Source organism: Chroicocephalus ridibundus, chromosome 9 (genome assembly GCF_963924245.1).
Source record: "Chroicocephalus ridibundus chromosome 9, bChrRid1.1, whole genome shotgun sequence".
NCBI lineage: Eukaryota > Metazoa > Chordata > Aves > Charadriiformes > Laridae > Chroicocephalus > Chroicocephalus ridibundus.
The window spans coordinates 15001820-15020202 of record NC_086292.1 but is presented as its reverse complement, the minus strand read 5'-3'; the positions used below and the strand labels follow the sequence as shown (position 1 = coordinate 15020202).

Genomic DNA, 18383 nt, shown 5'->3' with positions numbered 1-18383 from the left:
CCCCAGAGGCCTCTGAATAGGGTCTGTGATGTGACTACTGCTGTTTCATATTCCATAAATGATCTGGAAATGCTGTAGGTAGGTGGCTGATGATACAAAGCCATTCCCAAAAATGAAACCTAAGATTTATACCATGAGTGGGTGTTAAAATAGTAAATTTAATTCAAAGTTCATAAATGAAAAATAATGTATGAGGAAAAAGCCATTCTCGCTGTGCTTTAAATCAGCTATTACAAGTCATGAAAGAAATCCTGGAGAAGCGGATAGTTCTCTGAAAAGATTAGCACAGTGTCAGCAGTTGGAAAAAACCACCCTGTTAGGAAATTTTAGAAGAATGATAATAAAGCAGAAAATGGCAGTATTCCTCTGTATAAATCCACGGTATGCCCATCTCTTCAATACTGAACACAGTTTCAGTAATTGTGAAAATACAAAATACAAAGAAAGGGCAAGAAAAATGGTGCACCAAAACCATGCAAGAGATGTTGGAAAGCCTTAGCATAGGGAAAACTTCAGCAAGCCAGAGCTTTTCAACCTGGAAAACAAGGAGAACAACAATTAAGATCTAGACAAGCTGTTACAGCATGGAAAAGGTAAACAGCAATGATTATTTTAAAGTAGTCTGAACAGAAAAAATAGGGCACCAACTCAAACTGGCAGGCAGCAAGCGGGTTCAAAAGCAAACAAAAGGAAGTTCATTTTCACACAATACCTAATGATGTTGTGGAACTCATTGCCACGGGATGTTATGGCAGCCAAAAATATAAGTGGGTTTCAAAAAACCGATTAGAAAATTTTATGGAAAAAGGTCCATCAAGGAAAAAGGTCCATCAAGGAATATCAAAAACAATGATACAGCTGCAGCCTCCAGCTCAGGAAGGTCCCTAAACCAGAAACCACTGGAAGCTGGGAGGGTTTACCAAAGGAAGTATCACTCTATACTCGTCCTGTTTTCCATACACAAGTTATTAGCCATTATCAAGAGGCAGGATATGGGGCTAGACAGACCTTTGCTGTGACTCTTTTTTATATTTGACTAATACTAACTGATGCAGATAAAAACACAAAACCCTCCATGGTCACAGATAATTCTGTAAAAGGTTGCTATAGTGAAAAGGTGCACACTTAGAAGAGTAACATAATAAATGACAGCATTTTTTATTTGAGCAGGACTAGATCTGGCTTTTGTGTTTCCTTAGGTATGTTCTGAGTCTATGCTTTCCAGAGAGGAGTTATGATGTTATCCTCCTTTTTATTACTTAAGAAAAGAGACAAATCCAGTAGAAAGAACTAGCTCCAAATTTCAGCTGTAAGCCACACAATGACTTACATCCTGGTGACTGAGAGCTTCTTAGCTTAAGAAACTCTGGAGAACTACTGAAGTAACTGCCTATCAAGTTTGTGGAATATGGCCACACTGCACAAGTGCTTTAAAACACAGACTAAAACTTTCAGTCATGCCCTAGATCTAGGATAGAATTTGAAGTCATGGTAAGCTTTCAACAATAGCGTGAAACAGTCCTTTAAGATCTCGCTCCTTACAGACTCCATCATCCTGAACATGCTTTGCAACTTGAATGGCCTCCTTAACTTCTCCTTCTCCATCAGTGAAAACAGAGAAGGATGTGACTCACTGCTAACTCGGCACCCCACCACCCCTTAGCAGCTATGAACCTATGAATCAGCTGACAAGCCTGCTAAAACCCATTACTTACCAACCTTTTCTTAATTGTTTCATAAACTATGGTTGGAAAAAAAAAAATTAAAAAGAAGACAACAATGAAGGGATTTTACCAGGATACCCTTATTCTAATTTCTATCATGCTCCTTGGCTCAACAGCTGGGAAGGAAATGCTGCTGTCTTAGCATGAAATTACAGCATAAACTACAACACAAAAGGTACATGCAAGATACAAACACTGTGGAGAGAAAAATTGGGCATCAATCAGTAGCCACATGGCAAGTTGCACTGGTGTGTAATATACTGAGGGGTAGAATTACACAGATACATATTCTTTGGTACACTTGTCCAAATACCAAAGGCCTAATGACTCAGTAGTCCTGTAATTCTAACCCAAATCCCAAGAAAAAAAGTTACAAATGGACATGACTGTATTATGCACCACTTTACCCCAATAAAGAAGCCTTCCCCATTCCTCATTCAGCATCTAGTACTTGGAGATGTGTTAGCATGAATAATTTGAGTCAGGACTCAAACCTGTGCTTAGCCATGCCAAGGAAAGGTGTAATTTCTCAGGGAGAGTAAGTACCTGCAACTTTCAAATGGGATAGAACTAAGGCAAAACTGCATACACTAGGGTCAACAAAGCTCTGATGTTTTCTTGCACATGCCTGTACATAGCTTGTTCCCCTATGGACCACAGATCTTAGTTACATCAGTTCTCTCCAAATAGGAGTGAGACAAAACGATTCTGCTTCCTACTTGTTAATCCATACTGGGATTACTAAAACCAGTAGATCCATGTTTGACACCAAAATAAACAATAACTGGAAAAGGTGGGTACTTCCTCTTTTGAAAATCACATCATTTTTTTAGGCACCTCGTAGTGCCAGTAGACCCAGGTAGGCAAGTCTGGAGCTTTATCCTTAGACCCTTACCTTCATTCTGCCACCAAGTCTAAACTTGCCACAAAAAATATATACGTACTTGTATACATTGACTGAAATTCTGTTGCCTCACTCATGTTGCCTTCCATTAGAAATCCTTCCACAAGACAGACCAGTGAGATTCCTCAGGTCAAGGGTGCTGGTTTGTTACGCACTTCTTAATGCAGTATCCAGCACAAACAGGGTCTAGGGCCTGGAAGTAGTACTACAAAAGAAGATAATAATAATGCTATCTTAAGTAAAAACAATCAAAGATAAAAACCAATAAACCCTCCTCTGCTCCCCTTAAGAAAATTTGTTTATTCACCCCCTCACAAAGGAGGTTGCCCTATTTATCTGCCAGGAAACCTCAGACATTCCTTGCATGTGTGGCACAGATGGTTGCCACACAACAAAAGGCAGAAGGGCTCCCCGCACATGCACGGTGGACGTGTCCGGTTTCTGGATATACAGAAGCTTGGTCAGAGCTACTGCTCCAGCAGGGCTGCTATGCATCCAAAATTCCAAACAAATACAGAAAGCCATCAATATCCTTTGAACAACTTCTCTTAGTGGAAAGAGAGAGAGACTGTCTGGGAAAAAGGAGATGCACAGTGACCTTGGTTGTGAGTCTTAATTCATTAGCGTACATAAATTGTTTTGAGATCCCGAGGTGGGAAGTGCTAAGGAAGCAAAAGTATTATTTATTAAAGCTCAAGGCTCTGTTGTTTCTTTATCCTCAGATATTCTTCATGTCTGATTTTTCATTCATGGCCATTGCTACTTCAAATTTTTTTCAGCTGTCTTGACCTTTTCTTTGCCAAATGGAATTGCCCCAGGCAGAGGATATGCAGTATCTAGATTTGTTCATTGCCTTTATTTATCTTACTCTTTTCTAATTAATTTACTGCTTTGACCCCAGTCCTGCTCTTCCTTTGAATTTTATAGTCAGATATCAAATGTGGCTGTTCTCCATGAATAGTAATTATTTTGAAAAAAAAAAAAGCCATTAATATTTTTACTGGTTTGCTAAGCGTGCACGTTGACAGTGTTCAGGAAGGGGTCTGCAAGGTCTATTTTAGCAAACTGAGTATGAATATCATTGCTAATTCTTCTGTAAATTGAACGAGAGCAGTTTGGCAGTAACCGTTTCAGTTCCCAAGGCAGACAATACAAGCTGTAATCAAAGAATAAACCTGGGGGAACTGCATGAACTGAAACAAAGCAGAGCAGAAAATTAATTCTGTAACGCATTATGTTCTGTGACAAAAATTGTATACAAGTTTCTGTCCTCCTTTAAGAAATTCATGAGTGCACAACTGTATTCTATGTAATACATATGAAAAAAATCGCTAAACATGTTTCTTCTTTTGAAGGAGTTATTCTATCTTTCAGTATTTAAAATACATGCCTTTTTTTCTTCAAGCAATACAGGATACAAATCCCTCGGCCTTTTCCTCAGCTGAGTAAAAACATAAATAAACCAGGAAATTAGAGAAAAAAAAAAAAAAGAGAAGAGAGAGCTACCTTTTCCGCATCCTGTTGTGCCTAAATAGAACATGTAGTACCAGCCTGTACAACTTCTCAATGAAATGTATTGCAAACACTTCAAAAGCTGACCATAATCATGACAGTTAAGTGAGGAATGTCAGCTTGGACGGGGGATTTCGCTGCTTTTGTTATACATTAGTTAAGAACACAGGTTTATGGTTTTTACTTTATCTCGGATTTTACTGTAATGTAATTGAACTCTGTTACCTTTTTCAGTATCCTAAGTGCTACTCTAAGTGCTTGTATGGATTTGGGTTTAAGGATATTGTAACAGATCCAGAGGCTATTGATGTCAGTGGCAGAAGCCTCTGCAGAGTTTGGTTAGTCCTTCGATGCAGGAGCTGTTTTTCCCGCTCTCTTCCTAATACTCTGGGATCAGCCTTCAGCCATGTTCAGAAATAAGGTGACCGCTATGAATCCAGAGGCAAAACTTCCACTTACTTCAGCAAAACCAGTCTTTATAAAAGAGCATATATGATTGTAGTGGCATCGTTCACATTATATGAATTTCCTGCATTAAATTCACGGCACTTACAGGATTATGCCTTTAATAGTAATTCCGGATTTGGGGTGTTCTGTCCTTGTGTCTGTCCCCCACATCTTGGACCTCGGTCATTTTCACCAAGGCACGGTTTATTTCCTTCAGTTACCTCATCACGCCTGAGTCTTCCTGTAGATACTACAGAAATAAAATCATAATCTTTGCAGTGGGATGCTTGAACTCCTCAGACAGTGCTATCTCCATGTAACTATACACGATAAACAAACAGCCAACAAACACACTTCTGTAGATTTTACTACCTCTGGAGCAGACTATATTTCTGTAAAAAAAACACAGGGTTAGGCTTCATGTGTCAAGTTCTGCATCAAATACACCCCTTTTACAGGCACAGCTCTGACAGGAAAAACCACCCCCACCCCCATTTAAAAACCAGATTCCTCACCCACTGCAGACACACATGTGGGTGTTCCACGTCGTCATATCATAATTTCCTTCGTATCTTCACAGCACAGCACTGCCTGGGCCTGCGGGGAGAGGAGGCTGCATGTCGCAGCCCTTTCAACCCTCCCTCTGGGGTGGATGTGGGGAGAAGCACCTCGCTGTGGGGTGAGACCTGAGGGGAGAGACCCACCGAGGAGGTATCCACTGTGGGGGAGAGGCTCTCTAAGGGGAGAGACCTGCTGAGGGGTTAACCCAGACTTGCTGAGGGGAGAGACATGCCGAGGGGATACCCACCACTGGGTAGACTTGCTGAGGGGAAACTCGCTGAGAGGACAAACCTGCAGAGGGTATACCCACCATGGGGGAAACCTGCTGAGGGGAGAGACATGCTGAGAGAAGACTTGTTGAGGGAAGAGGCCTGCTGAGGGGAAACCTGCTGAAGGAAGATACCTGTTGAGGGGACAGACTCGCTGAGGGGATACCCACCATGCGGGAGACCCGCTGAGGGGCAAGACCCACTGAGGAGATATCCACTGAGGGAGAGACCCCACTGAGATGAGACCCACTGTGAGGATACACCGTGGAGGAGACCCGCTGAGGGAGGCACAACCAATACCTCAGCTCTGGACACTGCTGTCCCGGGGTGTCTCCAGCGGGCTGCTGGCTTCGGGGCAGTTCTGGGGGTTTGCCTGTGCCTGGCGGGGCATGAAGTAGGGCGTGGGCGACACCTCACTTCAGGGACATGACAGCCCAGCCGGACGCCCTAGCCTCCCGGGGCCTCCTCAGCCCCACGTCGGCGGGAAGCTACGAAGCGGCGCCCACCCCGGTGCCGAGCGCCCCGGGCCGGCGGGGCTGAGGCCGTGGCTCGAGCAGCAGCGCCGCCTGGCGGGCAGGGCGGCGGGCAGCGGCGGGGGCGCGGGGGGCGGCAGGGGCCCGGGCCCTTCCTCCCTCCTTCCCCGAGGTGTCGGTGTCTGTGTTCCCCCCCCGCCCGTCTCCCCGAGCCTGACTCCGTCTGTCTGCAGAGCGGCCAGCAGCTGCCGTTACAGATACGGTGTCGGCGGGCCGGGGAGAGCGCGGAAACACCTGTTTCCAACATGGGGAAGGTGGGGAGGGAGCCTGCGGCGGGCCGGGCAGCGCCGCTCGCCCTCCCTCACTTCCCGCCGCCTGTAAACCCGGCCTTAAAGCCGGCGGGATCGCTTTTCAAAATGATCGCTTGCAATTTTTTTAACACGTTCATCTGAAAAACGCGTCTCGAGCCCTCTCCCCACGTGTTATTTTTTCCACCGTGTCCGTTTGGGAGGGGGGGGGAGGTTAGGGGGAGGGGGGGTGGCACGGCTGAGGCGGCGGCGGCCCTGACAGATCCAACCCGGCCCGACCCTGACCGGCCCGGCGCCTCCGTGCCGGCTCCGGGGGGGTGCAGGCGGCTGCCGGGGAGGGCCGGAGGCTGCCGGCGGTGCGGGGGAGCCGGGGCGGGAGCGGCAGCGCCGCATCCCCGGGTGCGTGCGGGGGCTCCATGATTTCATCGGCGGCTCGGCGGGGACCTGCCAAGAGCTGTTATGCCTCACTGAGATGTGTAGCTTTTTCCTGCCATTTTTTTCTTTCATAATAAAAGAGGGAGTGAAGCCTTTTTTTTTTTTTTTTGTGGAAGAAAAAAAAAAGCCAAATGGATCAGAGAAGAGGGGGGAGGAAAAAAAAAAAAGAAGCAATAGCCAAAGGGGATGCCAGTGAGGTGTGGCTTGCATTTAAATATCCAATATGTCAATGTAAGGGGAGTGTGTACGTATATAAAGTGCAGTTTGCATCCGACGGCGGGACACATCCAGCTATGGGAGGCGCGGGCGGCGCGGGGCCGGGCCGGGGCCGGCGGCAGCGCGGGGCCGGGCGGCCGCAGCCCGCGCTCTGAGGGGCCGCTGCGCTTCGCCATGGCCGAGGTGGGCGGCTTCCTGGGGGCGCTGGACCCCGACCTGCACGGCTTCCCCCCCGCCCTGGCCGGCGGCGGGGGGCTGCCCCTCGCCGACTCCCCCGGCTTCCTCAACGAGCGGCTGGGGCAGATCGAGGGGCGGCTGCAGCGGGGCTCCCCCACCGACTTCGCTCACCTCAAGGGCATCCTGCGGCGGCGGCAGCTCTACTGCCGCACCGGCTTCCACCTGGAGATCTTCCCCAACGGCACGGTGCACGGCACCCGGCAGGACCACAGCCGCTTCGGTAAGGGGTGCTGGGTGGGTGCCCGGCCGGCCCGACCGGCAGCAGGTGCCCCGCGAACAGAACTAATTACCCCCGCTCCTATAAATCATCCTGGGACGGATATAATTAGGCTCCTAAACAAATGTGCTCACTCCCCAGCAATGCGGGAGTTTTTATTTCCAATTTCCTACTCTCCCGGCGCTCAGCCCTTCTGCAGGTGCACAAAAACGTGCCTTAGCAGGAGGGGAAAAAAAAAAATTAAAAATTGAAAATAACTGTGTGCAGGGGGGTGACCAGATCTAGCGGTGCCTCTGAAGTTAGTGGCGAGGAGGCAAGAGAAAGGAGAGAGCACATTGGAAAAAGAAATTCCTAGCTTTTTCATGGGTTGGGGTGTTTTTTTTTTTTCCCCTTCCTTTTTTTTTTTTGGCCTCCGCAGATATTTGTGAGCTGATGTCTTTTACTTGCATGAATTTCATTAGAAGAGCGTCTCCCCAAAGCGGGCAGGGATCAGTTGGCTGGATGGGTGTCAGAAACTCGGTTTGGGGAGGTTGTTGGAAAGGAAAGGGGAAGCTGAAGGGGGAAAAAAACACTTAAGGGACCTCGGAAAGAAAGGAGAAAATGGAACAATAGGCAGAGAACCATGGATTTACCTTGCCGCTCGGGATACAGCTGGAAGACTGCAGCGCCTGTATCAGTGTCACACCAGAGCAGGGATCTCTAATGAGACTATATGTAATCTTCAAAAAATGCATCCCAAGCCACAGCCGAAGAAGTACAGTAAGTTTGAGCACAGCTAAGAAAAATTCCCGCTACTTCAGCATCTAGTGCAGGTGTCTGTGTAAGCTATCAACAAGTCCCATGCCAGTGATCTCAGCTATGTTGTCAACAGGTTGCAAGAAGTGCTCATAAGACTTTTTATAGTTTTCAAATGATTTAACTCCTCGGTGAAGGAATTCTTTTTTTGCCTTTACTTGTTTGCAACTGGCCCTTTCTGATACTTGAGAAACGCTGCTGCTCTGCTATTGTTGGTAGTTTAAGGCATGTTGTTGGAACAATTGGAGAAGCTTATCTCCGTACCGCGCTTTCCATAAACACCAGGTGTGTGCATAGCATGTCCCTGCCTAAATCAACAAGAAAGTCATAACCCGCGGGTCAGAGTCAGGTACTAATAGGCTCGTGGGCAAAGCGTTCTTTAATTACCTCCTGAAAGGCACACATCTTTTAACCTTTTCATGCTACAATACGTGATGGGGTTCCACTTTAAGAGAAGCTGAAGCAATTGTATCTGTTCGGTTTTAGTTCAATCTGCCACGTAGTATTTCTATCAATTCTTTTTACTTATCTTTATACAAGAAACAGCCAGTTTCAAATGGCAGCATTTGTCTCAGTTCCGTGTTTCATAAAGATTGAGTAAAATAAGCGTATTTCCAAACACACTTTGGAAAAACGTGTTAAATGGGCTAAAACTTTTCATGAATTTTGCACGCTTAAGCTTAAGTCACACAGTGCCTTCAATAAATCGAAACATTGGCATTCCCTAAGTGTTTTAGCAGTCAGCATCCAGCAACGTAAACTAGACCAGACTTCAGATATAAAATATTATAGTTTTCTGCTTCAGGGTTTTCCCAGAGGCAGTGTAAAATAAATAGTTATTTGTTGTAATTACAAGACAAAGCCCCAAAGGATTAGGCTGGAATCCTCGCGTTCAGATAAAGTTGGACTAAACCTCGCTTCAGCAGAGACTCAAAGCAATAACGTATTGGCACACAGTATTCAGCATCTGCATTCAGTAGCCATGAATATTTAAATTCCAATGTTACTGGTATGGTTCGTATTAGGATGTCATGTATCAATGCATTCCTAAATTTTGCATGCAGCAATCAGAAAGCAGTAACTTATTACAGAAATAGGCAGCCTGAGTGATTCGGGGGAATGACAAAATTGTGGTGAGGGAAACAGAGCTAGACAAGGGTTTCAGGGCAGCAGTTTAAAGCTGCCTTAAATCTAGGGGCATCTGGGGAAATACTTACAAATCCAGTATGGTGGGTTGGTGGATCGAGCCCACATGGCTGGAAGCTGCTCCCTGATACCATGAGCAGATAATTAATGTGCTCCATGGATGGCTGTGACACCGCAGCAGAGGCACGTATCCAGCTGCAGATAGGATGGAGGGTGGAACCGGACTTTGGATCCCTATCTCCTCATACTGGAAGGGGTTCAGGAAAAGATGGACAGTATCTGCACCCTCCCATGCTCAGCCATCCCAAAAGTTACCAGATGTGCAAGACACCCAAATCTTCCAGAGAGGAAAATAAAGAGCCAAAGCCCTGGTGATGCAGAACAGCGTACCAGGGTCCTAATGGGGAGGGCTAAGGGAGGGATTCTTTTGTACCACAGCATTCAGGAGATATGCCCATAGGGCACAGGGGAGGTGGCAGCATCATCTACCCACCCTGCCTGAGCAATCACAGTAACTATTCCCTCTCATCTGTCGAGGACTGGAGCATTCCTAAATCACACCTGTCTTCTGGAATGTGATATTTTATACTTGTAAAAATACAGATTTGTGCAAGAACAATGGAGCACCGCTTATTTTTCCTAGAGGAGGCTTAATGCAAAGTTGGTGAAGCCCTCCAGGATCGTTGGAAGAAAGCTCATTCTCACTAAGAAGAGTGCCCAAATTCTCTCTCTGAACTGGCAGCTCCACCTGAGTCATCCCAGAAAGAATAAAGTGTTTTCAAAAATGTATCTCTTCTCACTGCATCTGCTAAGCATCTTCCCGTACAAAGAAATAAGAATCTGGAGGGGGTTTGGACTGACATTAGTGCCCCTATGAGAATCCTTCTGAGAATGAAACTGAGATAAATTCGCCAGGAAAATCCTTGCCAGGAGGAATTGCTTCTTTTCTGCTTCGTCTCTGCTATACAGCAACATTAAACAAATGACGCCAACGGTGCTACTCTTAACTGCAAGTGAGGAGGGAAAAAAGGCCTTGAGCTTCTTCTGCAGACTAATAAAGGTAGCAAATGAAGCCCTTCTCGGGTACGAACTTACTAATGGATCTGTAACACAGTCTCCTAGAGAAGCTGATGAAACCTCCAGAGAAAGTTTTGCTGTAGATTTTGACATTCAGAACATAAGTGCACCTGTTGCTGAACAGTTGTTGAGGTTTTTAGCCGAAGCTTTAGGTTTGTAGCCATTAATACAACATCTGATGTTTCTGTACCCCTGCTCCTGAATATAGTCATGTAAGAAGAGACAGGTGCAAGGAGCTGAATTGGTCTTTGAGGGATGGTTTATAGTAAGGCGAGAGTGTGTGGTGGCAAAGCTCAGGAGATTATTCAGTGCTTTGGTAGTAAATGAATCCAGACAGCGTCTTAATCAAATCTCTCCAAATATTATCTAGAAGGGCTCGAGGAAAAAGCATAACGCATAATCAAGGCAAGAAAAAAAGAGGCAAGTCCTGGGGAGAGAAAAAAGAAAAAGGAAAAGGAAATAAAAAGCATGTTCTACCACAAAAACACACCGCTACAACTGGAAAGAAAATTCTTGAGCTGGCCCCAGTGGCCGCTCCCTGTGCTGCTGGAGATCAGATGTACGGAGCTGCAATTTTGTCTAGCAATTGGAGTGAGTTAAGGACAGAGTGGATATCCGCCCACATTTTTTTAGCCTTCACTCTGTCTCCTGACTTTTGTGGGTTTAAGTTACGTTCTTAATGCAGTTTCGACATAGTCATCTTCTGTGCACGTCTCTAAGTGCCACTCAGAGATCAGAAAAGGGGAATATTGCAAGGGACATTGTCAGAAGAGATTGTCACAGGCACACCTTGAAGAAATTTCATTTGCAAAATCAGCAAGTATTCACACAACCTGCACCAGACGAGGGGTGTTTCACCCACCCACTCAGAGAGGGACGATGCCAATGCCGTACCTGGGTTGCTCCTTACCACATCTTTGGAGACCTGGGTTAACGTGCGACGTACAGAGCCTGCTTGTGGGTATAGTCAAGAAAAGCTCTCTGTTTCGCTGCCTCAGACATCCCTTGGTTTCTAAAAGGGACCAGCAGCATTTCCATGCTTCCCAGGGGTGACAGAAGACAAATTAAAAAAAAAATATGCTGGTGCTGAGGACTGTGTTTGTACCCGTGGGAGGCAGATGAACACCCCTTATCCCGTGCCTCTTCCCTCCCCATTTGTGCTGCTTTTCAGATAAGAAACCACAATAACTACGGGGGAGCGAGCACAGCCGAGCCAGGGTCCTGGTGTGCTGGCCTGTCTTGGGAAGGCTGCCTTCCCTGCCTGATCCTGGCATTTCTGAAGGCAACATGTGTCCCCAGGCCAAGGCGTGTAGTTGGGCATATTTCAGCCTGCAAAATGTCTGCACTGGTCCATAAAGCATGTTTTCTGTCATTTGCTTCCCTGTTTGTCTTGAGGAATTGCAGCTCCCAAGTCCATACCTCATCTCCCCCATCCCCTGAGCACCTGCTGGCTGCAGGGAGGGCTGGATTCGACGCACGAGCCCCAGAGTAGGCAAGGCAAAAGGAGGACAAAAAGTCCAATATGAGGTAGGAAGACTAATTCTTGCACCCAGCTTAGCTGCCAGCATCTGACTGATGAGTTGAAGGGGGACAGAGGTGTCCATCACCATCTAGGTCTGTCCTATATTTAGGCGGTGATGCAGTTACTGTCTTGAGAGTTATCGCATCTCGCCTGGCTGAGCAGAAGACACATGCCCCAAGCTGAGGGGTGACTGGGAGCTGCGACTGCCGCTGAAGTCAGCCGGCTCAGGTGGCCACTCGTCACGCGGTGATTTTAGACTCAAGGCATACTTTTAAGAGGAGCTCTGGGAGGTAACCTGATCAGAGCAGCAATTGCTCAGGACTGGATGTTTTGGGAGCTATATTAAGAGACCTGGAGCCACACTAAAGGTTAGAGCAACTTTGTCCTCCTGTCAATGGAGTCGTCATTAGATGGGACGGTGAGAACCCTCTTCCTTCCTCTACTGCCACGTCCAAGCTAATTAATTCAGCACTGGACATGGGCAAAGACTGCCCATGACCTCTAGCTAGGGAACTCGTGATATCCAGGGTCTAACACAGTCCCACTAATGCCTTCAAAAGGTTTTCCTGTGAAGTTTGAAGGCTTCCACCAGTTGTGATTTTGGCTTTGTTCAAACCAGTTAAAAATGCACCTACTTGGGGGCTGTTTGTTTTCAAGTGCTTCACCAAGCATTCTCCTATTACAAGTCTTTCCTCCATCAAAGCAGGCGGCGTGGCAGACCCCACTAATTTCTATGCCAGAGGAAATGAGGCTGCCCCTCATTATTTAAAGTGTCCGATACCATCGCTGTTGGCTGAAGCCCACGAGTAAAACAGTTGCTCTGGCAGGGCTGGGGATGGCCAGGACAGATGCTGGGGCAGGCAGCAGAACATACAGGGCAGGAGGGGGGGTCTGGCAGTTAACAGTAGCCAGTAGCAGGGGGTGATGGAGGAAGAACCAGCAGCTCCCTGGCTGTGAAGGGAGCAGATTAAGATGCATTTCTACCTGTGTATATTTGAAGTTGGATTTTATCGCTGCAGCTTGTATACACCATTTGGAGGTAGCAAGTACCCCACTGGGGTGCCAAGATGAAGATGGCCCTCACAGACATCTCTTCTAGTGCTTTTTACTTATTTTTAGTGAACTTTAAAACATGTGGGACTATCATCTCAAAACAGAAGTCCCATGGTGACAAAAATCACTCTCCTTTTGGTGAAAAATAAAACCCAGCGTGTTAACAGCCTTCTGAAATTTCCAGTCGTCCAGGCACAAGTTTCTACATCTGCCTTCTTGGTGATAATTAGGGTAAAAAAAGCCCCAAACCCAAAACAACAAACCCGAGCAAAACTTTTCTCATTAGCAAAGGTAATTCCTCTTGGGCAAGTCAAATTCACAGTGCTGGGGAGAAGCCTAGAGTGGAAATTGGAAGATTGCACACATATGGGACTACAGATTTAAGAACTGCATCGTTATAAATAAGGAAAACAGTGTGTGTAGGAAGCTCTGCAAAGGTTGGGAAAGGCTGATTTGTGTTTGTCACTGGAGCCTGGTGTCGTTTTTATTCTTTGTATGATTGGACTTCTTTTCTCTTTTAGGGATTTTGGAGTTTATTAGCCTGGCAGTGGGGCTGGTGAGCATCCGTGGGGTGGACTCAGGACTCTACCTCGGCATGAACGAGAGAGGCGAGCTGTATGGGTCGGTAAGTTTAAGGTTTTGTGCTGATTACACCACTATATAACATACACAGCAATACAGGCTGCGGAGCCTCATCACTGTCACAAGCTGTGTCTGTCGCAGGCCTCCAGATTCCTTGGGCTGCCACGTACCTCCATGATGCCACTGTTGTTATAACATAAATGATCTATATGAAATAGGGTTGCGCAGGGAGGATACACTCGTGCGGCAAGAGCCCATAGTGGTGCCCAGTCCCCGGAGACTCTTGGGACAGTGCTTGGGGAGCTGGGGGGGCTTATCAAGCTTTTGCCTTTCAGAAATGGGGTGGCAACAGTCAATTAAAGGCAGAAGGGAAATTTAGCATAGTACCAGGAGCTGCTTGTGTGTTTCCATCGCCTGAGTAACACATCAATTTTATTCTCCACGTGATCACAATCTGCAGATTTTACATTTATATTATAGCTCTCTAACTAACGGAAGCTGAAGTTGTAGTCTGAGTGTTATTTTTTTATAACACTCTCTACAACTCCTTTTAGAAGGTTAGGGGGTTGCTCATAATTTTCTAGTAGTGCCCTTTTCAGACTAAAATTTTTCATATTTTGCCAAAAAACAAGCGTAAACTCCATGTTAGCTTTTCACTCCACACAAACTCCTGAGTACCTGTAAACTCTTCCTAACAGCCCTTACAGCAGATTCTGTCTCATCCTGTGCTGCTCTAGGACAGAGAGAGCAGAATACACCCCGTTTCCAGTCCAGGCTCAGGTTTCTAGTGGCAGCTTGTGAGTTTGTCATTTGCTGCCTTGGTTTGGGCCGTGCCCTTAGAGCTGTAGCTCGCTGGTCGCACTGCCGCAGCTGGGACCAGCTCAGGTCCACCTCACTGGTTCTCTGCCCAACGTTACCGAACGTGCTCCATGCTGTAAACCACTTTGAACATGGGCAGGCCCAAAGAGAGAGCATACATCAGGGGTTTGCTGGATGAAACACCCACACACAGAACGAAGGCTTCTGCAGCTGGGACTGCAGGGAAGGGGAGCTGTGAAGAGCTGTGGCACCACGGGTAAAGTCTCCATCAACCTGGAGAGAGCCAAGCTCTCCTCTGCTTCTTTCTATTTAATGAAATGTTAAGACTTGCAGTCAAAATGTCAAGTCTTAACAACCGGGCAGAGATGCTTTCTAAAGGTTAATTTAATTCAATTCCTAATTATTTAACTCAACTTAATATAAAATAGTTATTTCCTGTTAGCTAGAAGGATCAATTCTATTTTGAAAAAGTAATTGCATTCTAGATAGCAATTTTTAAGTTTTCTTTTCTGTAGCTGCTGCACTACATTGGTGCTTTTTCTTCAAATGCTCCGTTCCCTTTAATTCAACCCACCACCTGCGTGTGATTTTCTTAAATGCCCCTTTCTGGGTAACAGCACTACCCCATACGAGGATACCGATTTTTAAGGATGGATCACAGTAGATTTAGAATGAAATAAAATAAACCAGTTTTAAACAAAAGTGGAAGGGCACGTACTTGCTCTAATCAAATCAGATAAGTCTCACAGTGTAGAAAGTTAAACTTATGTACTCTGCATGTAGAGAAGCCTTCAGAAAACCTTCGCTTAGTAAACAGTAACAGTAAACCACAAGTTTCCATCATCTTTTCTTCTCCCATTCTCCTCTGAGACTGCCACAGACCCTTTCACTATTTAAGATGCAGTTACTGATTTTTCTAAGAGGTAAACAAATACTAGCATGCACTGATAACTCTTCTTTTTCCACTTCATTTCTGCAATAACATCTACCCTAAACAAAAGTTAAATGCGGAGACAGTGGTTAAACTACAGATCTGCAAGACAGATAAAAAGTAAAATCACCAGGATGCCATAAAACACAAAAAAACTTTAAAGCCTGCTTCAGAAAGCAGGGCTGGACCAGCAGCACCTCTCCCGTCAAACCCCGAGGCTGCTCAGCAGCTCCTGGAGTCTCAGCTTTTACTTGTGCCTGATGAAAAGGTGGACACAAACCTGCGTATTCCCTTCTGTGCTTTCAAACCCTGCAGTTCGGATAATAAATCAGCAGTTTTATGATAGGTTAAATTCTAGCGCCTGTGTTCATGTTATGACACAGAAACAAAAATAGGTCAACATTTTACAACACTTCGTCTGGAAATAGAATTGACCTGAAGATGTAATCATGGGAGTTTTCTCTCTGTCGTTGCATCTTGTTCACCAGACGATGAACTGGCTGGACGCTGCAGGGACACAGTCAAACCACTGATCCAAACTGTGCAGAAGTCACGAGCCAGGTCCCCAAATAACCCTGGAGTTTTAAAATCTGGGATACGTGGGTTGTACAATGATGGCTTTTCGAAATCGAAAGCCACTACAGTATTCGTAATTAAAGGTCCATAAAACAGCGCCTAACAACAGCATTAGCATTACAATGGTATTTTAGGAGATTGCAGTACAGCAGTATCTTTACATTTTCAGCAAGTTTATTATTTCCCTCTGTGCCAATTTTGCCTGATCTGTGTGTTGATACAGCCAGAGCCAGCCATCGCCGCAGCGACACGTGGAGTCCCCTTGGGACAAACAGACAGCTTTTCTGCCTGTCCCTGTTAACCTTGTACCAACATTTCTGTTAAGCTTTCTGCCGATTTCAGAAACACAACTAATACTAAGAGCAGCAAAAGTCGCAGGCAGCACCTTGCACACTGCCTGTATGGAACTGGGCTCAATGGGGACATCGCAGGGCTTGGAAAGAAACAAATCGCACATTGCAGAGTCACCCCAGACTCTCCAAAACAATTTACACGAACATTGTACCTCTGACCAGGCCACTGAAGAGCAGGTAAACTGGGGCAAAGCAGCAGCACATGAGTTCAGCCAGTCAGCAGGTTCCAACATATTCTGAGTAGATGGCATCCTAGGGGAAGAAAAGAAAGTCTGTATTTATTGATGGATCTGGGAAGAGAAACCCAAGGTTCCCAGTTCCCCAGGTCTCAGATGGCAAGGGCTGTGGCGTAGGCTTTTGGAGGGCTCACAGCTCACCTCGGGGTTTATTTAATTAGCAGCAAAACATTCAAAACAGGTTCTGAGCGCAGGTGAGCTCCTGGATCGTATTACAAAACATCTACTGCAGGCAATAACATTTACTTAGCACTCTGTATGCTACAGATAAGATACATTCCCTCCCTGAATAGTTTACAGTGTAGGTACAGTGTTTGTAATATTATAGCATCCTACGTTTGCAGACTGCCTTTCATCTGAAAGGACTCCCACGTCCCCCCTGGAAGCTCCCCCGTGGGACGGGATGGAGGCTCCCTCCGCAACACAGCACGGCAGCACTGGCAAAGCCACCCACATCCCCAAAGGGCAGGGGACAGCCCTGCTCCTCACTGCCGTTGGGCAGTCCCTGTAGCTGGCACAGGGGAGGTGGGAGGGAGGGGGGAGGAGCGATGAGCGTGAACCAAAAAGCCATCATTGAGTGGCCGCTGCCAACAGCCCCTGGCTGTAAGGGTCGGAGGGAAAGGCTGGTTGTGGCGTGTGTGCCATCCGTCCCCCTTGCCCAGCATGGGATGTGCCAGCTGTGGGCTGGCACAAGCTCATCACGTCACCTATCGCCTCCATAAATCTCCCCCGGGGTTAGACATCCCTGCAGCGCTGCTCCCCATCCAGACCTCCCGGGTCTTGTTATGGCCTCACATCACAGCTCTCGGGCGCTTCAGAAGATGAAAGGCCCGAGGAATGCTTTCATTCGCATGGCAGCCTGTGCTCTCCTGCGCCTTGAACTTTCAAAGCGGTGCTTGCTCCCATTTCAACCCTTCAGATGCGCTGCCCGCGTCTCCTCCCGGGGTTGCCTCTCACCTAAGAGAGCGGTTTTGGTGTGAGTGGTACCTGCAGACGGGGCTGCCACGGGGGGACGTGGCTGGGGGTGGGCAGCCCCCTGCGGAGGACACGGCCACCCCAGCAAAGCTCCTGACTCACGCCCCCATCGCAGAGACCTGCCTGTCAGGTTTAGAGTTTTGCTGCAGCCCTGCTTTCTATTTTTAATGGGGCACCTTTGCAAAATGCACACCCACCTTCTCCTCCTTTTGTCTCCTTCCTCCTCCAACTTCAGAGGTCTTTGGTTCCTGGCTTGTACGGCTTGTGCCCGTTTCCAGCTCTCACCCAAGGGAAACGCCCCCTGCAGCGCAGTCCCCATCCTCAGGGGAGCCAGGAGGAGGTAGTAGCTAGGAAAATTATAGGAAAATAAAGTGAAAGAAGGAGGAAAAGATTTATTTTTCTTAATTTTTCACACAAATGTCTTTTTCTTCCCCTGCCGCCTCCGCCCCAATGCAGAAGAAGCTCACACGGGAGTGCGTTTTCCGAGAGCAGTTTGAAGAGAACTGGTACAACACATATGCCTCAACCCTCTACAAGCATCCCGACTCAGAGAGGCATTACTACGTGGCTCTGAACAAGGACGGCTCCCCCCGAGAGGGGTACAGGACTAAGAGACATCAGAAATTCACTCATTTTTTACCCAGGCCTGTGGACCCTGCCAAAATACCTGCAATGTACAGAGACCTCTTCCACTACAGGTGATGTTCCCTGCAGCTGCCCCGTCAGTGTACATACTTGGGCTCCCAAGCTTTTTCCCAGAGCACTATATTAATAGTCATTCCATCATTCCTGTAAGCGTAGATGACATAGGAAAGCACTTACATTGAATTCAGACACTGCTGTTCCTCCTTGTTTCAGGCGTATATCGAACCTGGGTTATTTATGGGGGTGGGGGTAGGGGAAGGGAGGGAACCCTACATATAATCTTTTGTTTTCATTCACTTCCTTTACGCGGTTGCTACAAGAGAGGCCGAATATTCAATGTTATGGTTGCTTAAAGGAACAAGCAGGTGAG

The 18383-nt window shown here is 46.8% G+C and overlaps 1 protein-coding gene and 1 long non-coding RNA gene across 2 annotated transcripts; one reads left to right on the top strand and one right to left on the bottom strand.

The window, feature by feature from the left end:
* Positions 1–289: 289 nt before the first annotated feature.
* LOC134520746 (uncharacterized) lies at positions 290–7338 on the bottom strand. The gene is made up of 4 exons (XR_010072530.1): positions 7198–7338; positions 4694–4837; positions 2669–2833; positions 290–535 (listed from the first exon to the last, which is right to left on the bottom strand). It is a non-coding gene; the product is annotated as an uncharacterized LOC134520746 (long non-coding RNA).
* Positions 6820–18238, top strand: FGF16 (fibroblast growth factor 16). Its single transcript, XM_063346510.1, has 3 exons — positions 6820–7306; positions 13418–13521; positions 17825–18238. The coding sequence occupies exons 1-3, from the start codon at positions 6820–6822 to the stop codon at positions 18068–18070; spliced, it is 837 nt and encodes a 278-aa protein (XP_063202580.1). The 3' UTR covers positions 18071–18238.
* The last annotated feature ends 145 nt before the right edge of the window (positions 18239–18383 follow it).

Coding starts and splice junctions, on each gene's coding strand:
- FGF16 (XM_063346510.1), top strand. CDS start 6,820: ATGCCAGTGAGGTGTGGCTTGCATTTAAATATCCAATATGTCAATGTA. Junction 7,307..13,417: donor GCAGGACCACAGCCGCTTCG/GTAAGGGGTGCT, acceptor TTTCTCTTTTAG/GGATTTTGGAGTTTATTAGC. Junction 13,522..17,824: donor GAGGCGAGCTGTATGGGTCG/GTAAGTTTAAGG, acceptor GCCCCAATGCAG/AAGAAGCTCACACGGGAGTG.